Source organism: Chelonoidis abingdonii, chromosome 19 (genome assembly GCF_003597395.2).
Source record: "Chelonoidis abingdonii isolate Lonesome George chromosome 19, CheloAbing_2.0, whole genome shotgun sequence".
In the NCBI taxonomy this organism is placed as follows: Eukaryota; Metazoa; Chordata; order Testudines; family Testudinidae; genus Chelonoidis; species Chelonoidis abingdonii.
In genome coordinates, this window is record NC_133787.1 from 31,027,867 (window position 1) to 31,049,916 (window position 22,050).

Here is a 22,050-nt window from a genome sequence, read left to right on the forward strand (position 1 = left end):
GAGACGACTTGATTTACAAGCTTAGGTAATTTCATTTTTGTTAACACTCCTCCAACTGAAACGCTACCCCAAACAGCATTACAGCAATGAAGGAAAGAGATGGGGAATTTATCAAACCATTTATCAAATTATTTTCACAGTCTATCAAAGTTACAAACACACTAAAGAGAAAACACAAAGGGTATGTTCAAACAGGAAAGCGTAGCAGAGCAAGCAGGGTCTGCAGGGTACCTTTCTACCACAACCACAGAGCAATTTGAATGGGCTGATGTAACAACTATCTATAAACTAAATCCTGAGCACTGTAGACATTGGATAATTATTTGATGAAGCAGGTATTTGAGAAAATGAAATATAAAAAGCAATTAAGCAAAAGATAGATCAGCGCAAGGAGGGTGAAATTCACCTCTCTGCAGAAGGCCTGTGTAATGTCTGTAAGTCTCACTTAAACCCTGGAAACAGGGCTTGAGTAGCACTTAAGTGGTGCAGGTCCTCTGCACAGCGGTGAATTGCGTTCAGGGAGAGAAAGAAGAGGTTGAGAGAGAAGGGCAATGCACATGCTTCAAAGAAAACAGCTCTAAACTAAGCATCCTCAACAGCAGGTCTCAATAGATGATGATGCTGACAAAGAAGGAAAAAGGAAAACAAAAAACAACTGAGATTGAAGGAACCGGTCTAGTAAGAAATCTTTAATTTCTAGTCAGCTTTAAAGGGTTTGAGAAGGTTGATTTTTTTTAACAAACCAGTTCAAGTACATGCCTTCAGATTATAAAAGTACCTGAAATTGCCTAGAATATCAGCATGCATAGCTTGTTAGTATTTACATATATTTACACGGGAAAACAAGAGAAAGATCTACAGTTATTTACAGTCTACATAGGAGAAGAGAGAGGCAGCATAATTGTATTTCCTAAAATACAGTAGTTGAATAGTCAGCACATGCATATTAAGATATATTTGCATGATAGAACGCAAATGTTTTAAGACATACCTTTTAAACTCTCTATGCTAAGGTATAGCATAATAAAGGTAATTTTTTGTTTTGTTTCTATTCTATTTGCATCAAGTCCTTTAAAATGTTCACTAACACAGCGGCAGCGTTATTTACCTTGGCAATTAAAGCAACAGTACACACAATAATTTCCTACTAACTAGCAACAAGCTGCTGGTGAATGAAATATCTGTTGTTTCTCATTATCCATTGACCAACATACAGGGATCTCTCCTTGTAAAGGCAGTGCCTAAGCTATCACCATTAATTATAGAAGTAATATAAATGAGACTCTACAGTATGTGCTAAATGAAATATTAACAAGGCCAGTGTCTTTGAGCCTGAAAGATGCACTAACAGGGCTCACTTTACAGCAGGCTATCTATGAAAATCACACGTACATAATACAGGAGTGCTTGGCATATAGCGCTAAGCCTAGACAGTAGAGGCCTGTTTAGTAGATCTGTATTATTGCAAAATACATTCCCTTAATTAGTTTCTGGAAGACAGTTAGTAGTTAGTTTCTAATCATGATATGTCCCCGTCATAACACCCTGTGGTTTTTTTTAATGCATTTTAGTGCCGAGCTGTATATATGTATATCAACAGACAAAAATCAGTCCTTATCTTTAAAACCTAAACAAACAGCTTTTTACATACTTGTCCTGAAAGGTCACTTGCTCAAAAAGCATATTGTTGTTTGGTTTTTTTCTCTCACATCTGAAATCATATTCAGGCTAAAATGATTCTGTACAAAATAAGAGAGGAAGCCCATTGTTGGTTTCTTCTGTACTTTGATGACATTCTTTGCAATACTATGCATGAAAAAGGTCTTAATTCTCACTAATAATAGTATTAAAAGGCTATATAAATATGTACAGCATATACAGGATTTTATGTATACGTACATTTATATAAAGTGTGTGTGTATATATATACACATAATTAACATTAGGTACAGCAAAAATTTAAAACAGTTCAAGTCAACATAAATTATTAATTGAAACCATGTGTCAACAAATTCTTCATTTCCAATTAGTTTTCAGCAGTCACATATATCTGAGCATCAACGGACCCTATTCTGAATGTTTTAGTTACAGCAATGTATCTGATTTTTCTCTGTGGTAAGTTACATGTGTTACTGACAAGAATTCTGTGTGTCAAATACATGTTTGCTCATTAATATCTGGGCCTGGTTTGATTGGCTGTATATTTCAGTGTGATTTCCAATATGGTCTTGGGATTCCCTTTTTGACCAATTGAATGTTTTGTGCAATGTACTCCTTACATGGGGTTATGGTACAGTTCCAAAAGCTCAGAAAACAGGTGATGGGAGCTTTACCCTGATATTGCTGCCTTTGATGCCTAAGAGTGACAGCTCCTTGGCACTTTGCCCTGAGTGCCAATGGCCACTTTTGGGAAATGGCCTGTTAAAATGCCAAATCAGCAAGCCCTAAAGTACTCTGCTGCTGTTTAAATGCTGGTTGTGCAATGTCACATTGTCTCCCTTCAAGAAGTAGTTAAAGATCAAGGAAATAGTTTTCAGAAACAGATCACCCACTTTAGTAAGATATTTAGAAAGAGGAAGAGTTACATTTTGGGAAATAAGTAACTTGCTATAAATATCCCCTATGCAATTTGGCCCTTTTGTAATTTATGCAAAGGTGATGGAGCAGTGAACCCATCGAACATCCTCGTTTGTGCTTTTTCCTTTTCTGTCATCTACTTTTGGGATGCTCACCTGTACTTCAGCTGACAAGTTTCTCAGGAGACACACAAATTTGTATGAGGGAGAGCATTGCTAAGCTCCCTTTTCCATTTAAGTTGGGCAAAAGACCCGTTGGATGGGAGTGAGATCAGAATAGGGCCCAATGTTGCAAAGGATTTAGGATTTGATACTGCGGAACAGTGAGGTTTCTACAATAAAGAAAAATGTGTATGTTAAACATGTCTTTTATCAGATATTTTGCCTACCTGGTTCTACATCTTCTAAGCACTTTAATCATAGTTTATAATATACTTTACACTTAGTGCTTTTCATCCAAAGATCTCAAAGCACTTTACAGACACAAATTAATCCTCACAACAGCCCTGTGAGGTGGGTAAGTAATATTACTCCCCCCCATTTTACAGCTGTAGAAACTGAGGTGCACACAGATTACGTGACTTGCCCAAGTTCACACAATAAGTCAGTGTCAAGGTCAGGAATACAGCCTGGGTTTCCTGATTTTCAGTCCAATGCTGAATTTTGCTATGGAATAAGGGTAGGCAATCTTTGTTTGACCCAGCATGTTGGAAGTATGTCGTTTTTAAAAACAACTCATTGACATTATTACTATCATATTGACTGTTGCATAACACAAACACCAAAGTGCCATTATCAAAATACATTTATTGCAATGGACACATTAAAGTTAAAACCTAGAGTGTAGTTTAAATATAACTGAATATACTGAATACCATTGAAATAATCACTTGGTCTTAATGCTTCAGCAGTAGAAAACAAATCCTCTTTTGTGAACTGCTGCAGTTTTACTACTCAGGGAATATAAAGTATTTATCTGCTATAATATATGTAAAGTGTGCAGAGGTCTTAGCGACTGTGTGTAAAGTAACCACTTGAAACCAACTAGGAAATATTTTGTCAGTACAGAAGCCTTTCTATTTTGAGTCTTTGTTGTAAAATATTTTGGAGAATTAATTGAAAAGGAATGGATCAGAATAAATAAGCAAATCTTATAGATTTTAGTTTAAGTACTGTGTTGTCTTTTAAGAGACTACACTGGTTGATACAGAGGTTTTCTGAGGAAAAAGAGATTGCAGCAATTTCTCTGGTTTTGATGTGGTTCAATAAGACCTTTGAAAAGGTTGTAATTACAGAGCCAGTTCAGGTCAGATTTTCTTGCTGGCTGTTGGATATAGTTAGCACCTTGAGTGAAGTGATTCCTATTTGTCATTCAGTCAGACCTGGCAGTTCAGAAGTGGCATTTTTTGATTACAGATATGGTTTCAATTTACCATATTCATCCAAGTCTCTACTTCACATTTCTCTATTGAAGAAACAACCCGGCAGTCCTATTTTTTTATTTCACATTAATACATATATTCTCAGGCCAACAGTGTCATTTGAGGAGTGCTATGGGTTGGAGTACTGTAGACAGAGGTAAGCAGTTCTGATTAATGCCATGTATGAAATTAAAAACTGTACACTGCATTGTACAAGAGAGAACCATCTGAACACCACACCTACTACCCTTTGGCAGCAACAACATGCATTTGAAAGAGAAATATATTACTTGTAAAAGTATTCTTAAAAGTTTATTTTGATTGGTTTTGATTTTTACCCCAGGAGGCTAATTAGTCTTGTCATCTAATAAGGAGATCTTAGTTACAAAATGCAAAATATAGCAAATAAGGTCCTAGGCTGAGTTCCCTCATTTCCCACTGGTTTCCACAGCAGCTGATGCCACTCAGAAACTCTCAAGATTGGCCTTTAAAGGTGCTTCAGGACATTGGGAAATCCTGGAGGCTGAATGAATTGCTGATGAGAGATAATGATTTATAATTGCTAATGTTTATAGAGACTTCTGCTCCTGTGTCCATTGGTTGTTTTAGGCTATGCACACATGGACTTGTGAATCATACAAAATGAATACCAATTCGTACTTTCTATTTTAAACATTTTTAATATGGTAACTAGAGAAGGGAATGGGTGTATATTAAGAGGAACATGAACTAAAATCCAAGTTCTGGACATCCTTCACTTTGGGGTTACTAGAAATTCAACCCTAGATTCAAATTTTGTGACTTGAGCCACAAAGCCTCTTCTTTGAAGTTGCAGTCACAAACGTCACATTCCCAACGATCTACAGCATGCTTTTGTGCAGGCAGGCAGTCTGGGTTGGCATGCATGTTTCCAGGAATATATCTTGAAGTTGGACCTAGTTTGCATGTGCAGAACCAGGGTTGTAAAGAAATGATTGACCACATTTTCAGCTACTGATTTACCCGCGCTGAAGAGATGGCTATATGTGTGTATAAAATTGTAACAGCAGTTTTAGAGTCACGTTAGAAAATGTGAAGTTGATCATTCGGGAGGTGATCTCCCTGCACATTATTTTACAACTAGGACTTATATAATAGGCCTTTCCTATGGAATCAGTAATTACCCAGGGCAGAGATACCAACAGATAAACTACAAAACATGTTTCCACCATCTACCAGAGTGGCTTTAAGCTCCATTGTAAGTGTGTTATTCAGAGGCATGGAGAGGGCGTGAAAAGTACCATTTATTCCATGATGTGGAATATGTGCTTATTACCTCATCTCTCCACTGCTGTATAATAAATTATTCCAGTCTAGGTGGCATGGTCACAATGCAGCTGTATTAATTTGCTGTGTTTTGCATCTTGAAAGTGTTTGCTTTGCCTAATAGACCTGAGATGAATAACAAGGAAAGCTTGAATAGTTTTAAGGAAGCACTTGCCTTTTCATATTACCAGAGCTGTTTGCTTGGAATTTGGATTTTGTCACAAGTATTTGCCTCTCTTATTATGTTGAATTCACATGTTTCCAGTGACAACCTTTCAAAATGCACTATGTCACACTTGCCCTTAGGATATTTGCATACAAACCCTCACTCTTAATTGTTCATTACAAAAAAAAAAAATCAAATCTTTTTCAAATAAGTTGCAGTGTTCAGTGCTATTGGTATGCCATTAATACTGTTTAGAATTGTGCTGTTCATTTGTGGTTGATGAATATATGGGTTATGACTTTTGTTTCTTTTATTTATATGCTTCATTTTTAAACCTGCTTCAGAACGAGACTCTAATTTTAGGAAATAAACATGAAAATAGACAAATCTGAAACCTAAATATTAACTGTATACCATGTTTTCTTATCAGGAACATAAATAGTAAGAATACTAATGGGTGCATTGCATATATTAATGAGGTTTTGTACCATATTCTATCTATCAAGAACTCCTTTTATTTTACCATTAAGATACTGTATTTTCATTTGTATTCAGTGCCATCAGCTACAAATTGATAGCTAGCAGTTAGCAAATAAATGCCTATGAACATTTTTATCCCAACAAAGAATTTTGGAAGGATGGATAATTTAAATCTTTGAGGCTCAAGTATAAATAAACAGAAACTGCTTTATAAATCCCACCCTGCTGTAGTTTGATTGTACTGCAAATCTGACAAATAATTTGTGAAAGAGAATGATGAACCCTTATTACCAAGACACTCTTTAACTTAAGCCAAAACAAGATTCCCGGGTAATTTTATATACACTATAAAGATTGATGGCATGGGACTAGCCTGGCAGCTTTCAAATGTTTGACTGGATCGGAAATGGCATTCAGGCATGATTAAAGATTCAACTGGGCTTCTCAGAAATTCTTTATCCTGTGTATTCATCATTCTAACTCACTGCCTTTGTTACAGGTTAAAGATGGTTGACCCCCCAGCTTTGGTGATTAGCACCACATACAACTGACAGTCTTCTGATTTAAAAAAAAGTGATTAGGTTGCCCAGACCTTCTATCATTGTTTATAAGTTTTCTTTTTAAATCACAATAGATCATGGATGTTTGTGACAACTGTTTAAGACGTTTTTTAATGGAGTTGTTAACATTAATTCTTTTATATGGTACGTTAGTCTGTTTCAAATTACATACTGACATGACACAAACCGCTTTGGCATTGAAAGTCATTCAACGGTGATTAAAGTGCTCTTTTGAGCAGTTTAAGAATGTTTCATCTTGTATCAGCAGTATGGAATTGTTTACTAATTAGATTCCCTGACATCCTGTTTTGTCTTATGCTGATGATATGTGAACCAGAAAGCTGATGAGCAGAAAATTAAAATTTGTTATTAAACTGTCATATAATGGCTTACCATATAAAGTGTCACTCAGATGACTGTGTTGGTGAAGGATAAGCAATGTTTGCTGAGAAAAAAGTGTCCTCTCGATCTCTTTAAATATGTGTGGCTGTGTTGGCATTTTGAGGGCTCTGCATTATAAACCCTTCCTAAAGCACTTGAGGTTCCAGCTGGATATAAAGGGATACTTTGTCCCCTCAAGGCCTTCTCACTCAGTAGGGCCTCATGGTGTAGTGGCCTGAGCACAAGACAAAGCCGGGAACTCATTAGTTCAAATCACCTTTTTAACACTGACTCCTTCTGTAGCTTTGGGCTACGCCTCTGTGCATATGTCCACACTGCAGTTAAGTGCCCATGGCTGGCCCATGTCATCTGACTTGGGCTATGGGGCTGTTTAATTGCGGTATAAATGTTTGGGCTCCTGCCTCCCTGTGGATCTCAGAGCCCAGGCACCAGTCCAAGCCTGAACATCTACACCACAATTAAACAGCCCCATAGCCCAAGCCAGCTGACATGAGCCAACCATGGGTGTTTAATTGCAATGTAGACCTGAGGTATGTTTCTGTTTCCCCACCTGTTGAAATGTGGACAGTAATACCGGTGTGCCTATAGGGATGTTCTGAGCTTTAATTACTTAGTGTTAGTGCGTTGCTCAGAAGGTATCAATGCTAAATATTATTAGTTTCACCCACCATGTTGTTTCCTTCTGTGGGATAAATATGATTTAACTTCCTATCTTAAGCTCAAAAAAAAGTATTGTTCTCTGGATGATAAAGCTGCTGTGCTTGTTTCTCCAGAACAGCCCACATGATGAGCACAACATTTAGAAGTTGGTGAAGCAGTACTTGACTCAAAAGCAAATGGCACATTGCTCATAGTAAGAAACAATGGAAGCATTAACTGGTAAAATATTGCAGTCTTCCAGCTGCACGTCCTTTATCTTCATTTCAAATAAAGATGCCCGTGCACCAGCACTCATGTTGTGTTCACTTGGAGCTTAGCTTGTGTCAGGTTTACAAGATCAGACCCTGAACTGGTATCTACCAGTTACATTATGGGATATTTGGCCCCTATTAACTACTGAAGATTTTGTTAAAAAGTGAGTTAAAAAATCATAAACTATAATGAACTTCCATTTTATGAATAAGCTCATTTCTGAATGAATCTAGTATGAGCTAGCTAGAAAGCAGCTTTTCAGCCACAGTATAGTGATTAGTCTTTGGCATTGAGCACATAAGTTTTATTTGACGCTTATGAAAAAATCCTATGGGATTGAATACAAAAACGATAACTTTCTATGGGTGTTTTGAACCACTCTGTGCAATGGGATAGAATGATCATACCTAGGTTGTGCAATGCTACAGAGAACCTATAATTATCTATAAATTATATTACTTTTATTAAAAAGAACAGGAGTACTTGTGGCACCGTAGAGACTAACAAATTTATTTCAGCATAAGCTTTCGTGAGCTACAGCTCACTTCTTCGGATGCATAGAAGTGAGCTGTAGCCCATGAAAGCTTATGCTGAAATAAATGTGTTAGTCTCCAAGGTGCCACAGGTGCTCCTCTTCTTTTTGCGGACACAGACTAACACGGCTGCTACTCTGAAACATTACTTTTATTGTAATTGCTAGAGAACCATATTACATTGTGGTGGGTATTATTGCTACTAGATTCTGCCAAACACATTTATAGGCATTGTTTCCTCAAATAAATGATTTGGTTTAATAAAAACATTTTAATATTTAGCAATTTAACCTGAAAAGGTTCTTTTGGTCCAGAAATAGCAATCTTATTTTTCCTCATTGTACCAGCCAATATTGGTGTTGTTCCAACAGACCCTTTCTAAGTCATCATTCTCATCTTATTCCCATTTTGAGTGAAGAATATGGACCCTAACAACAACTTAATATGCCTTTCTTTGCCATGCTACATAATCTGAGAGCAAAGGAGAAACCTAACTTGAGGAGAATTCAAGCCTCTTAAACTCAAAGCTGCTATTGAAAGATGAGAACATTAAATATGTGGTTTGGTTGCCACTCCACCACTGGCTGATTTGTTAGTAGCATTGTGAGCATTGGAACCGAGAGAAGAAAATAATTTGGAGGAAAAGAGAGCGAAGCCCATTCTCGCCCATTATCAAATATCATTTCAGTAACATCTATTTTCTCTTTAGTTACCTTTTCTATCATACTCAATAGCCTCTCTATTCTGATTCTTAATTAGTTGTCACAGAAAGGTCTATGATGTACATAAATAATCACAAGATGCTGGATAAACTGTATTGTTTTTAAATTAGAGCTGCGTACATGGTGTTTCGCGATGAGCTCCAGCCTATTATTTCTAATTATAGCTGGCAAAGCAAAGTGGGTTCTTGCCCTCTTACAGCTTTTCTGACAGAGCTTTGCCAATCCTGATGATGCAATATCCCACCACATGCACTCACACACTCACTACAAAGTTATGGCCTCAACTGTTAATCCCTCAGCTTTCCATCGGAAAAATTCAAAGCGATCAATTTTCCTCATTGGAGCTTAGATTTTTGAATAATAATAATAAAAAAGCTGCTTCCACAGCTATAATCTATTTCTTAGTGATTTATAAGACGCTAGAAGTAGGTCTTAGAAGGATGGCAAAACCACTGGAAAGCACTGAATCGCTGCAAATTAAGAACTACACTCTCTGTGCGCAGTAGATAAACATTCTCACACAGCAGTGGTGACAGCTGCCACAGTAAAATTGTTGACCAAAGATATATGGACAGTTTGGGCACAGATCCCATTAGCACTTTACATGATAGGTCTTAATTGGAATGTCCGGGTTAATATTGTACAAGAGATTTTAAAGATATAAAATACGTCAGTCTGCATTGCTTATCAAAACTAGGAAGTGGGTGGTATTAAGTAGCTTGGTAAGTAGTTTTTCTTGTTCTAAAGGAAAATCAGGACGGTTTTACAGGATGTGTGTGTTGCTTTTAAATCTTTGTGTTTGTTTCACATAATCCCAGCTGGCCAGATCCTGAAGTTCTTACTCAGACAAGATTCTCACTGAAGTTGCAGAAAGTTTTGTCTGAGTAAAGATGGAATAGACCTTGGACCCCTGTATTTTGAGTTTGCTCTAAGAGGTGCAAAAAAAGAAACAAGGTCTCCAAGGTGTATTCAAATTGGGTTCCAGATAGTAATGTAGTGTCTTTAACACTGCCATCCAATGCCCTTAACACTGTCATGCTGTGAGTTACCTGTCAGTTGCAATGCTTTTTATTGGTATTTTAATAAGACACGTGGCTTCAAAGGACCACAGTCAAAATTAGAACTATAACTTGCCTTTTTTTTTTTTTTTAATTCTAGCAACAAGGAGCTGCCACAACTGTCTACTGTGCCACCGCTCCAGAGCTGGAGGGCCTGGGAGGAATGTACTTCAACAACTGCTGTCGCTGTTTGCCATCACAAGAGGCCCAGAATGAAGTGACGGCTGCAGCCTTGTGGGAGCTAAGCGAGAGACTGATCCAAGAACGAATTGGCAGGCAGTCCAAATAACAGGGAGCTTTTGTAAGGATCAAAACACACAGAGTATGTGCACGCTAGAAAACTGCCAACTCTGGAGCCTTTCCAATCTTATCATCTCGAGGGTTTCCATATACCTCAGATACAGATTAGCTAGTGTTAAATGAAATAATATCAGTCACAACGTAGTGAAAAAAAGCTAAGTACTAATGGGAAGTGGGGAATACTGTGGGTTAAAGGGACAATATTGCTTTCTGGGGTTTAGTTAGTCTTGGTTCTCTTTCTTTTAGTTATAGCCCATTCAGAGTGTAATTCAAGGAGGCATCTTTTGAGTTATTTTAGAAGAACAATGCAGAGTATATTTCTTGATGCTTTGATTAATGACTACATGGCTAGCCCCAAAATAACACGGGATTTCCTCTATATTGTGGTAATTATTTGCTGTTAGGCCTTATGCACTGATCAGGAGATGATAGCGCTGTTTATTTTTTTCCCTACTAAGTTTTTATTGGGTGTGGCAAATAAAAAAACAAAATTAATAGTAATAAAGAAAGCAAGCTTCCCTGCCCTTGGCCGCTGGCTGCAAATATAACTGTGCTGTCTAGAAAAGGAAGGTGCAAGAAGACATTTGAACAGAAATGATAAAGTCAGATTTACTTCACTGCTAATCATTAAATACGCAGGTTTTCCTTAAAAGATTATAATAAAGAATTGCAAACCATTCCCTAAATATTGTTGCTTTAGGAAAAGATGATGATGTCTCCTTAAGAACACACAGGGTGTAATCAGGGGTTTAAAAGTTGTTCCTTCCATTTCTTGGTTCACAGTTTTAAAGAGTTCGTTTTGTTGTCTTTGAAGGTTCACAGTTCTCCAGATACTGCATTCTGTTCAAAATTTCTTTTTTTCCTTCAATTTAAATTTAGTAAAAGAACATGCTTGAATATTGTCACCTGAAGAGAAAGTTTGTCTTGTTTCTGCAAATGTTTTAGTTCCATTTTTTTTTTTTAGAAAAGAAAACTTCAGGAAAAATAAAGAGCTTCTTGTCGATGCCATGAAAATGCTGTTTTTTTTTCCTGTTTCTTTCTGAGTTCATATTTTGTTTTTTGTGCTTTGTAGCCGTCTTCATGCCAAAAAGTTGTCTTAAGCCATCAGCATTCCAGCATCATTTTTCTATAAACAAAACAGAAATAAAGATTGTAAATAGAACTTTAGTTCACCCCATTATTATTCGTGTTATTGATAATTGTTCTGTCTTCTATTAGTTTCCTCTTCTATATTCATGAAGTGGCTTAGGTTTGATTGGCTGGTGGATGGGTGTTAAAACCTAACAGCACGCTGGTCAGAAATAAATAGCCTTGTACCCTCCCATCATAATAAGTGTCCATTTTAATAATAATAATAATAATACACTTTGTTTTGAGTGCTTTTATTTTCAACTTGTGTGTAATCCAGTCCAGGATACAGAAGACTAAAACACTGAAGCGCTGCACAAGGGCTAGAAAGGGCATTAGAGATGTCCCCCCTTTTTGTGCCCACGTACAGACGCTGATTACATTCCCTGAGAACAAGCCTAGCACCAGCTGTAGACAAGGGGAGCTGAAGATGGGGGATATTGCCTGCCTTCTACACCAACCGGCAGAGCTGGCCCTATATGGGGAAGCAGATGGTATACCTTTTCAAAGGGTGTGGCAGCAATCACACTCTCCCAGTCGTATTTTGCCCAGCTCAGGGTTCATCCCCAGACCAGTTCTCCAGCCCCCATATCATTGCCTTCCTTCATTTCCCAGACTGGTCCCAGAAGAACTGATGGTTCTTGGCTGTTTCTCTACCTATGTCATGACCATCCCAAAGGGGCCATGCAGAGTATAGGAACTCCATATTGAGGTCATGCAGTATTTATAAACCTTGCATAATCCACAAAGTACATGGAAATAGCCTTCAGTAAGTAAATAATTCTACTCCTTCCCCACAAACTATTTGAAGGCATCAATCTTCATCAAGGCCACCATAAGTTTGGTGTTAGGGAAGTCATTTTGGAGTTACGTGGGCCAGAACGAACATGAGGAAAATAGTCTAGACATGTGATCACCTCATTTTTTAGTGCTTCATATTTCCCAAATGCCTTATCCAGTTTGCATCAAATTTTTCACATAAATTAAACCCTAGCATTAAATCATGCCTGAAAATTTTCAAAAAGATGGGTTTAGTTTTGGAAAAATTGAGTTCTGGAGAGGGTCAAAACCATGATTTAAATGGACGGCTACTTATCAGGGGGATAGAAACTAAGTGGCTACTGTCACATACTATCCTAACAATTAGCCTGCATTGGCTTTCTAGTTCTTGGCAAAAAGGAGCAATCCAATAGAATACTAACAGAACTAAGACAACAGAGAAACACGGTGTCATGGGATGACATTTTTGGGTAAGTTATGAGGTGTAATTAAACATTACTGAGTGCACTGTTATTCTTCCTAAGGCCTTGGGCCTTACACTCCCACTTAGGCAGACATTAATAACTAATAATACACACCCTGTCTTTCTTCACTGCTGAAATATTGTATGCTTTTATGAGAATTTGGTACTCAGAAAGATTGCCTTCCTTCAAAGGATATCTGTTTTACCTCTATGTAGTGGTCCACATTGGAGAGAAAAGCCTGTTTTAATCTCACAGATAGCTATATCCGTCATCAGTATGAAGCCACTGCCATGCATGTACTCTGTTCATCTGACACCTATGCCTATGGTTAACAAATGCTTAATGACACTAATATGTTATTGTATCCAGAATTTGGATGTCAACCTTTTTTTCCTAGTCAAAGATTGAATTTTTTTCCTCTGTTTTCTGAGCAAAGCAAGTCCATATAAAAATAAACTTCCTTTTTGTTTTTCCTCAAGCAAAGGGCATTCTGTTGGCCTCAAGAGGATCAGTGCAGGGCACTGGACTGGATCACCTCTCAAGGTCCCTTCCAACCCTACACACATGCACACTTATAAACAGGCTGGCTAGCAGCACATAAAGAAGATGCAAGGAGGATTCAAAAGGAGCAAACATTTTTAAAACATGATCTCCATGTTGATGAATGATAATTCTAAGCCATTGGCTTTGAAAATTGTACTGTATGCTGGTATAAATTTTGGTGCCGTTGCATTCAGCTTTATTTATTGACCAGGTTATATTTTTTTTCCAGATGATTTACTGAAATTGATGTATACTTACCTAATTGTAATGAACACTGGAATCCATCTGTTAGAGAGTAAGATTTGCAGACAAGTGCTCTTAGGTTGAATACAAACTCTATAGACCTTAACTCGTATTATGCCAGCAAAACAAAAAAAGGCCTGAATAAAGAAAAATAGATGGTTTTACTTATACTTTTGGAAACCAGCCAGCTTTTTGCAAACACCTGGTAGTGTTAATAGGCACTTTCCATTTACTGCCATAAAAACACATATAAAAGGGGATAAAGAATGTTTCTGAAATGTATTGATAAATATGTACCAATTTATTTGCTATGATTTTCTGATGTAGGGGCAACCAAGAGGCTATAAACCGGAACACTTTCTACCGCCATAATGAAGAACTGTTCACATGTGGTTCTACCTTTTTCCTATACTTTCATTCTGAGGTCAACGTGTCCCTTTTCAATCATATGATATGTTGGGGAAGAATCAATATAGCGTTTGTAAAGGGAAATCAGGCCTCACCACTCTATTAGGGGTTCAACAAGTATGTGAACAAGGGTGATCCAGTGGATATAGTGTGCTTGGACCTTCAGAAGCCTTTGCCAAGATGCCATATCACAGGGTGTTTAAGCAGTTCTGGGATAAGAGGGAAGGTCTTCTCATGGCAGATTAAAAGATAGGAAACAAAGGGTAGAAATAAATAGTTTTCACAGTGGAGAGAGGTAAATAGCAGGGTTCTCCCAAGGATCTGTACTAGAATCACTGCTACTCTGCGTATTCATAAATGATCTGGAAAGGGTGGTAAAGGTGCAGACAATATAAAATTACTCAAGATAGTTAAATCCAAAACTGACTGTGATGAGTTACAAAGGGATCTCACAAAACTTGAGTCTCTAATCTGGAGTTTTGTTGCCCAAAGTCAGTGCTGGTAAGTGTAAAGTAATGCACATTGGAAAACATAATCCCAACTATACAAACAAAATGATGAGGATTAAATTAGCTGTTGCCATTCAAGAAACACATCTTCATGTCATCTTGGATAGTTCACTGCACTTTTGCCTGCTGCTGCACACTGAGCAGATGCTTTCAAACAGCCTACTGGGAACTATTAGGAAAGGGATTGATAAGAAGACAATAAATATCAAAATGGCACTATATAAATCCATGGTGTGCCCACACCTGGTATACTGTGTCACCCCATCTCAAAAATATATATTATCTGGGAAAAGTTATAGAGAAGGGCAACAAAAATGATTAGGGGTATGGAACAGCTTCCTTATAAGGAGCAATTAAAAAGATTGTGGTCATTTTAGAAAAGAGATGACTAAGTGGATATATGATAGAAGTCTATAAAATAATGACTGGTCTGGAGAAAGTGAATAAGGAAGTGTTAATTAGCCCTTTATATAACACACGAGCTAGGGGGTCACCCTATGAAATTAATAGGCAGCAGGTGTAAGACAAAAAAAGAGGAAGTACTTCTTCCCACAATGCACAGTCAACTGGTGGAACTCATAGACTTGGTCTCATGACATTCTGTGGCAACAACTGGACTAAAAAAAGAATTAGCTAAGTTCATGAAGGATATATCTATCAGTGGCTATTAGCCAGGATGGTCAGGGATGCAACCCCACGCTCTGTGTGTCCCTAAACCTCTGAATGCCAGAAGTGGGGACTGGATGATGGGATGGCCCACTTGATGCTTGCCCTGTTTTGTTCATGCCCCATGAAGCATATGGCATGAGCCACTATTGGAAGCAGGATACTGGGCTAGATGGACCATTGGTCTGACTCAGTATGGCAGTTCTTAGGTTTTTACCCATCCCTGATACAAGTAATTGGCAAAATGGCTAAGCATGCAAAATATGTTCTTATGTGAACATAACTCACCCGCTGATAGATGATTGCAGTTGCTGTGATCATCTGCAGGCAGATGAGTAAGCAACCTCCTCTGACACCAAAGAACTGGCCAGAAGCATGCATTGGAGATCAGGTGAAATCCTGGCCCCATTGCCATCAATGAAGCCAGGATTTCATCCACGTCCAGTAGAATGAAAGAATTACTACTGTGGTACACCTGAAACCTACCTGCAACTCAAAGTGTGTAAGTACCAGGAACCAACACATAAGTGGTTCTCCAGTGGCCACAATGTCTTGGTTTGCTTAGCTTTTTTTAAATGGAACAGAAGACATATTTAATCTCTCCTGCGGCCAGGTAATTGATTGTATTAGAGAACGTCCTTCCAGCAACACTGCAATAATTTGACAAGTCAAGGTTGAATAACTCTTTGTCAAGGGGTTAAGCTCATGACCTTTCAAGCCAAGCACGCTTATACGAACCAGTTTACCACTGGAATGATCAATATCCTGTAAGTGAGAAAGTCTAGCCCGATCTTCTTTTGTACTTTGGTATCACTTGTGGCTTTAGCATTGATAATTATATCTGGCTGGGAAAAAATTGCCTGTACATTTCACGCTCTGTATTTGTCTTGACAACATTCTATAAGGTGACAGTATCATAATTTCAGTGCCAGCCTATCAGCATTTCATATGTGCATATATACTGAATTTACACTACAATTGTTATTCCTCCATATGTATGTTTATTATTTATGGTCCATTTAAAAAATCTTTGCCAAGATTCATGGCACAACGTGCTGCAGTTTCTAATCAAACACTGTAAAAAACCTGACACTTTTCATTCCAGGTCTGTTGCCTGGTTTAAATATGTATTGTACTTCAATTTAAGTGTGTTTCTGGCTTGGTATGTATTTTTTTTTTCCAGTCAGGGTTCCCAAACGACAGTGAAAGCTGAGGACATGATGCCTTATTGGAACATATCTTTTGGAGTCAAGGAGCACTGAGATTGTAAAACAGCTTAGAAATGCTACAGTAGTACTTGTTAATAAATACTGTAGTTACATGTTTGTAGTGGTTTCCATCCCCAAGTGTTTTATGAATAGGATTGACTTCATCCATTTCTAAAGTTCAGCCACCTCTGAGATGGGATGTGGCAGCTATTTGAAAGCACTACACAACAGGTTAGGAGGAGAAATGAAAAGTAGTGGACTTTAGATCTATGCCAACTGAACATTCAAATGGGCCTCACGCTGCATGTAGCTACCCATTGTTGTGAGCAGAACATCATCCCTATACCTAACCATCCTATAGTCCTAGCCAAGTCTAGAACCAGCTTGCAGCAGAATTAAATTCTCTACCTGGTTCTGGTGTGTCTATCTACGGCCCACTTGGCAAGTTGTTTTATGGCTCTTCCGCTTTACTTGGCTTGGCCACCTCAATAGCCTTTGCACATTTTGCGTGTCTGATTGGCTTGAGTACAAAGCCAGATCAAGTTCCAAGGTACCAAAAACCAGCATGTTACCCAGTAATGGAAAGAGACAGCTGAAGTATGCAGCATACTGCAGAGGTGAATCCCAGTGACAGTTAGTGACTGGTTAGAGAGCTTGTCATCTAGGCTTGGGACCCTCTGCTCTACTGCCTGCCTTTTGGCACAGTCACTCACTGTTGTGAGAATCTTGACACATAATTTTAAATTCTCAAATATTTTTATTGCATTTCCCTGGCCCCACTGCCAAATAACTGTAGAAACAGCTGTCCTAACTGTGGTCTTTAACCCTCGTCCCATCCACACGCACACATACTCACCGCCTCTCATCTGACTTTACCAGCTAAAAAATGAATTATCTCCATCCTTTTGCCTTCTGGCCTGCAGACCTTTGCTAACAGACTATGGGAGGGCAAAGTCACAGGTAGGGGAGTCCAGCGTGAACAAAGCTTGATGAGCCCCTCAATGTATTTTGTTGCATAAGGCCCAGCAAAACCTAGGCCTGTCCCTGTGAGCAAAGGACTACCATGCTGAACAGCACTGAGCCTGAATGGAAGTGCTAAGACAGTGGTTCTCAAACGTTTGTACTGGTGACCCCTTTCACATAGCAAGCCTCTGAGTGTGTCCCCCCCCAAAATTAAAAAAAACACTTTTCTGTATATTTAACATCATTATAATTGCTGGAGGCAAAGTGGGGTTTGGAGTGGAGCCTGACAGCTTGTGATCTCCCCCGCCCCCATGTAATAACCTCATGACTCTCTGAGGGGTCCCGACCCCTAGTTTGAGAACCCCTGTGCTAAGAGTATTAGAATATTCTGACTCAGTCACAGGTGGGGTGCATATACATTACTTCAGATAGCCTCATACAGAGCAGTGTTTAAGGCAAGGATTTGGGATGCTTGCATTATATGATGATGGGTCTATTCAAAATATGACAGACAGATGGCTAGATGCCTGCTGAAATCCTTCACTGCAGGTCGCTGCATCAAGAGGAAAATAGAGACAGCTCTTTGGGAGAGAGAGTGTATTCCCAGGTACAGTATCTCCCTGTTTTTAACAGTGCTAACCACATTATTTAGTGGATCTCTTTTCTTGGGTTTCTCTTTTTTCCAGGTTGTCGCATCAAAAATAAGGTTTGCTGCTTTTACAGAGTGCTTTCCAACTGGGGTTTCATGAATTAGCCCCATGCTTTAAAAGACAAGATTGCTCTGGCAGAGAGAGCAGAGTAGTTGTAAAAGTGTCAAGGTGTTATGAATGTCCTGATGACAGAGCCCAGTTGTTATCTGCTGGGTAGTGAGGGAGGATAGCTAATGATGTGCAGCATGTAAACCCTTTGTTGCTCTAATCCATCTGTGTGGAGGGGAGTGAAAAAGAGGGGAGAAATCCTGGGAAAATTACTTGGACAGCTGGAGATAAAGTGTGTACTGATGGAGTCATCCAGAGGTAGCTGTCAACATGAGCAGTGTTTGCATATAATACAAGGCAACTCACAAGTTTTTTTTCTGGTCTGTGCAAAGAACTTGATTAAAACACAGTATCTTCTTACCAACTGGTCTCCATTTTTAAGTGGGGAATGTGATTTTAATCAATGCGTGGCTGGGTGGCTGTGGTACGCTCTTAACACAGAACAAAGATCAGGCTAAATCTAGCTAAAACAAGATGTACAGATCCCTTTGGAGAATCGGAGTGAAATGGGAAACAGTCATTTGATTAATTCTGCTGTTTTATAGACCTTTTATCTGGAACACTGCCCATACAACTTCACTACCTAATTAAAAGGGGCTCATCAATTTGCTGGACAATTGCTTATTAAAATAATAATTTTTAAAATCCCTGAAAATCAGCCACTCGAAGGGAGTAAACACAAAAAGTCTGAGAATATTAGTTGAGAATCTTATAAAAGAGCTATAGAAATTATATACATCTGCAATTGCCTTGGAGACAAAATTAGTCCTTTTTTTGACTGCTTTTGTGTTGCTGGTTTTAGGTTTTTAAGTCTTATCCATCTTATAAGCAGTTACCTCATGCTTAGGAGACTGTGAACATGGCCTAAATTATGTGCTTTGTTCAGTATATCCAATTCTCACATCCAGCCCTTATCTCCAACCCTCCCCACCATTCCCCTGCCCTTCTCTAGATTAATCCCCCTTTACAGAGTCTGGGTTGCATAGACCAGCTATATACCTACTTCACTCTTGAATCCCTGTCCTGAAAACTTTCAGTCTATAGACAAGACAGACAAAAAGTGGTAGTTAAGAAGTATAATCATCCCTATTTTATCTAGGCGGCACAGATGCTAAGGGACTTGGCCAAGTCACACCACAAGGTGTTGGCAGAGGCAGAAATTTTGCTCGTGAGATCCAGTCCAATCACAAAGCCATCCTTCCTCTCCATATTGCAGCCTGTGGAGTGTACAAAGGCAGCACATTGCTGTGACATGGGCTACTATTTTGAGTCCCCAGTTGTGGAGAAACCTGTTTACTCTTCCCATAAATGGGTTGATAAGATATCAGAGCACCAGCTTGCCACAAAGAATTGAGGAGAAATGGCCAGCCAGGCACTGTCCTTCATAATTGAGGCCATTCCAGACCTTGGCATGTACGTTCCATTGACTGGTTTTACTCAGCTCAGGAGTTAAAAGTATGCCTGCCTAAAATGTATCGCAGTTTCTCAGAGCTGCCTGGACAGACTCTTTGTAGACAAGGGTAGCGCATCTTCCTGTGTGACCATTCCAGTTTTTCCTCTGGAAAGCTGAGGTCTAAATGGCTTCCATCCAATATACCATGGAACATAGCCGAAGGACTGAAAACAAGCACCATACGCAACCGACTCGGGGGGAGAAATGGCCTCCTGAAGCCCTTCAAGCACCCGCAGTAAAAGCTCCACATCTTGTGACTATTGGATTTCACAATGCAGACTCTGCCAGGAATTGCCTGCAGCGTGCAGAGTTAGCAGAGATTTAACACCAGGCATTTTAGCATTTTGACTTAAATCCAGTATAAACTTCTAAGTGACCTGGCTGAGCTCAGTCTCTCGTGGACAAGGGTCAGCAACGCATCACAAAGCTGCTCAGCCTACAGAACACTCTGGAATAGAACAGTGGTAAACACACAAAAGAAGTCTGAAATTTGCCTTCAATGGGATGGCATTACCTCTCATCTTAGAGAAGACTTTCTCCCTCTCCCACCTAGGGTTGAAGCCAGCTTGGCTTGGGCAGAGAAGAGAAAAGAAAATTACAGTGCACCTAGCCTGCAGATAAACTAGAGGTATTTTCCTTTCAGCAAAGCTGTTCCTTTAAGCTTTACGAGCAGAAGAAATTCATGCATTACAGAGGCACAAAAATGAAAAGGGGGGAATAGTTGCATTAGAATTAAGTACTGGTTTTAATATGACACCTGTCAGACTTATGGTTAAAAATAGGGAGAAAGGCTCCTTTCAGAAATAATAACATTGCAGCAAGCTTAGTTATAACACAGTGAGTCCTGTCCACAGTTGCAATTAGAAGTTGTTTACTATCTAGCAAAATAGCTCTGCAACATCAATGTTATATGGACATCATGTGTTGTTTCAGTCTTAACTGAAGGCTCAGAGATAATCCTCTATTCTAATACAGCTCACAGCCAAGCTCTGAGATTCTCACCACAATCACATTACTTTCGTAATGACACTATCACCCAACCAGGGATTAAGTGCTGCTTTACAGGCAATGAATGGTATCACCATGTTTAGGCTGCGAAACAATTAAAGGGTCAATTTACAGCGAGTTAGTGGGGGAAGGCATGACAAGCAATGAGAGGTTGTGATAAACAAGAGCTGCCAGAGATCCATATATTCCAGGGCAAATATTTCTGGCAGAAAGCTGTTAAGGGGCACCCTTTTATTTACAGCCACGTGAATTTGTTAGGAGAGCAATCCCCCCTCTCAAGATGCACTTGCTCTGTTTCCAGTGCAGAACAGGCTGACATTGTTCACACTGCTCTAGTGTTACATCTGCCCTCTGGGCGAGACAATTTTCATACTCATGCCACTGAGCCAAATTTTGTCCTGCAAAGGATGCCAAATGTGGCACGTTATTTGTAAGTCACCAAGAGCTAGTAGTTAAGCTGATACCACAAAATTAATTTCAATTATGCCTTCAGCCAGATTTCAAACAAAGACTCTAGAGACATAACGGGAAATTAATTTATTAAAAAGCAATAGCTTGATAATGCACATGATGACAGAATAAATGAATATGTTCAATATCTTATAAAACAGTTGGCAATCACATAATAGAGCATTCATTGTCAATTTAGTAGCTTGTCTCATTATACTCAGCAAATAGAAGTAAAATGGTGTATTATTCATGAAGCAACATGCTTTAATTACTTTTAGTGCACATTTATTTTTCCGAATATAATATGAGTTAGATTCATCTATAATTGTAACCTAGCTTATGTATCTTGAAGCAGTAACACAAACTCTGAAAGACATCTTGTGAACACAGTAATCAGTTTCTAGGAAGTATTGCAATATTTCTATGTATTTCTAAAGTATTTGCAATATTTCTATGTATACTATGGAAAAGTATCCTAAAAAGACAAACTGAGATGCCACCCTATAGTAGGATTATATCTGAGACCATTTCAGTTAAGTCTGATATTAAGTTAGCTGATGATTTTATCAGACATCATTTCATGTTTCAGAATTTGATGTTTTTACCTGCCATAAAACTAAAAAAAACAAAACAAAACTAATAATGTTTAACTGGTTTTACAGACAGAAATCTTCCTGTTAACACACCCCTCTAACTTAATTTGGTATGAAGGTCTCACACACAGGGAAGGTCAGGTAAAGTCCACTGCTCATTTCAATTAAAATGTCTTCCAGGATTTATAAGTAGTAAACTGATCCTGCCTATATTTACAGGTTTCCTACAAGCCAGCCCTTCTACTACTAAGTACAGTGTTGTAGCACATTGTTGATTTCCATGTACAAAAAGCTCCATAAAATAAGATAACTTAAAAATACAATTAAAGTCTAAATCTTTACACCCATTAACATTTAGGGTCCATTACCTTACTTTGTCTCTTGCAATATTAAATGCTAGGATGTTTTGCTCTTGGGCTATAATATTTGATTCTGGTTCTA

General features: G+C 38.5%; 2 protein-coding genes across 2 annotated transcripts in view; one reads left to right on the forward strand and one right to left on the reverse strand.

The window, feature by feature from the left end:
- WWOX (WW domain containing oxidoreductase) overlaps nt 1-11,449 on the forward strand; it is a 660,294-nt gene extending 648,845 nt beyond the window's left edge. The window contains exon 9 of the mRNA XM_032768123.2: nt 10,236-11,449. Coding sequence (XP_032624014.1) covers nt 10,236-10,424 — 189 coding nt within the window. The 3' untranslated portion in view covers nt 10,425-11,449. The remainder of the gene's footprint in view (nt 1-10,235) is intronic.
- Nucleotides 11,450-11,473: 24 nt separating this feature from the next.
- MAF (MAF bZIP transcription factor) overlaps nt 11,474-22,050 on the reverse strand; it is a 231,390-nt gene continuing 220,813 nt past the window's right edge. Inside the window, exon 3 of the mRNA XM_032768130.2 lies at nt 11,474-11,561. The gene's annotated coding sequence lies outside the window, so the exon portion shown is untranslated. The remainder of the gene's footprint in view (nt 11,562-22,050) is intronic.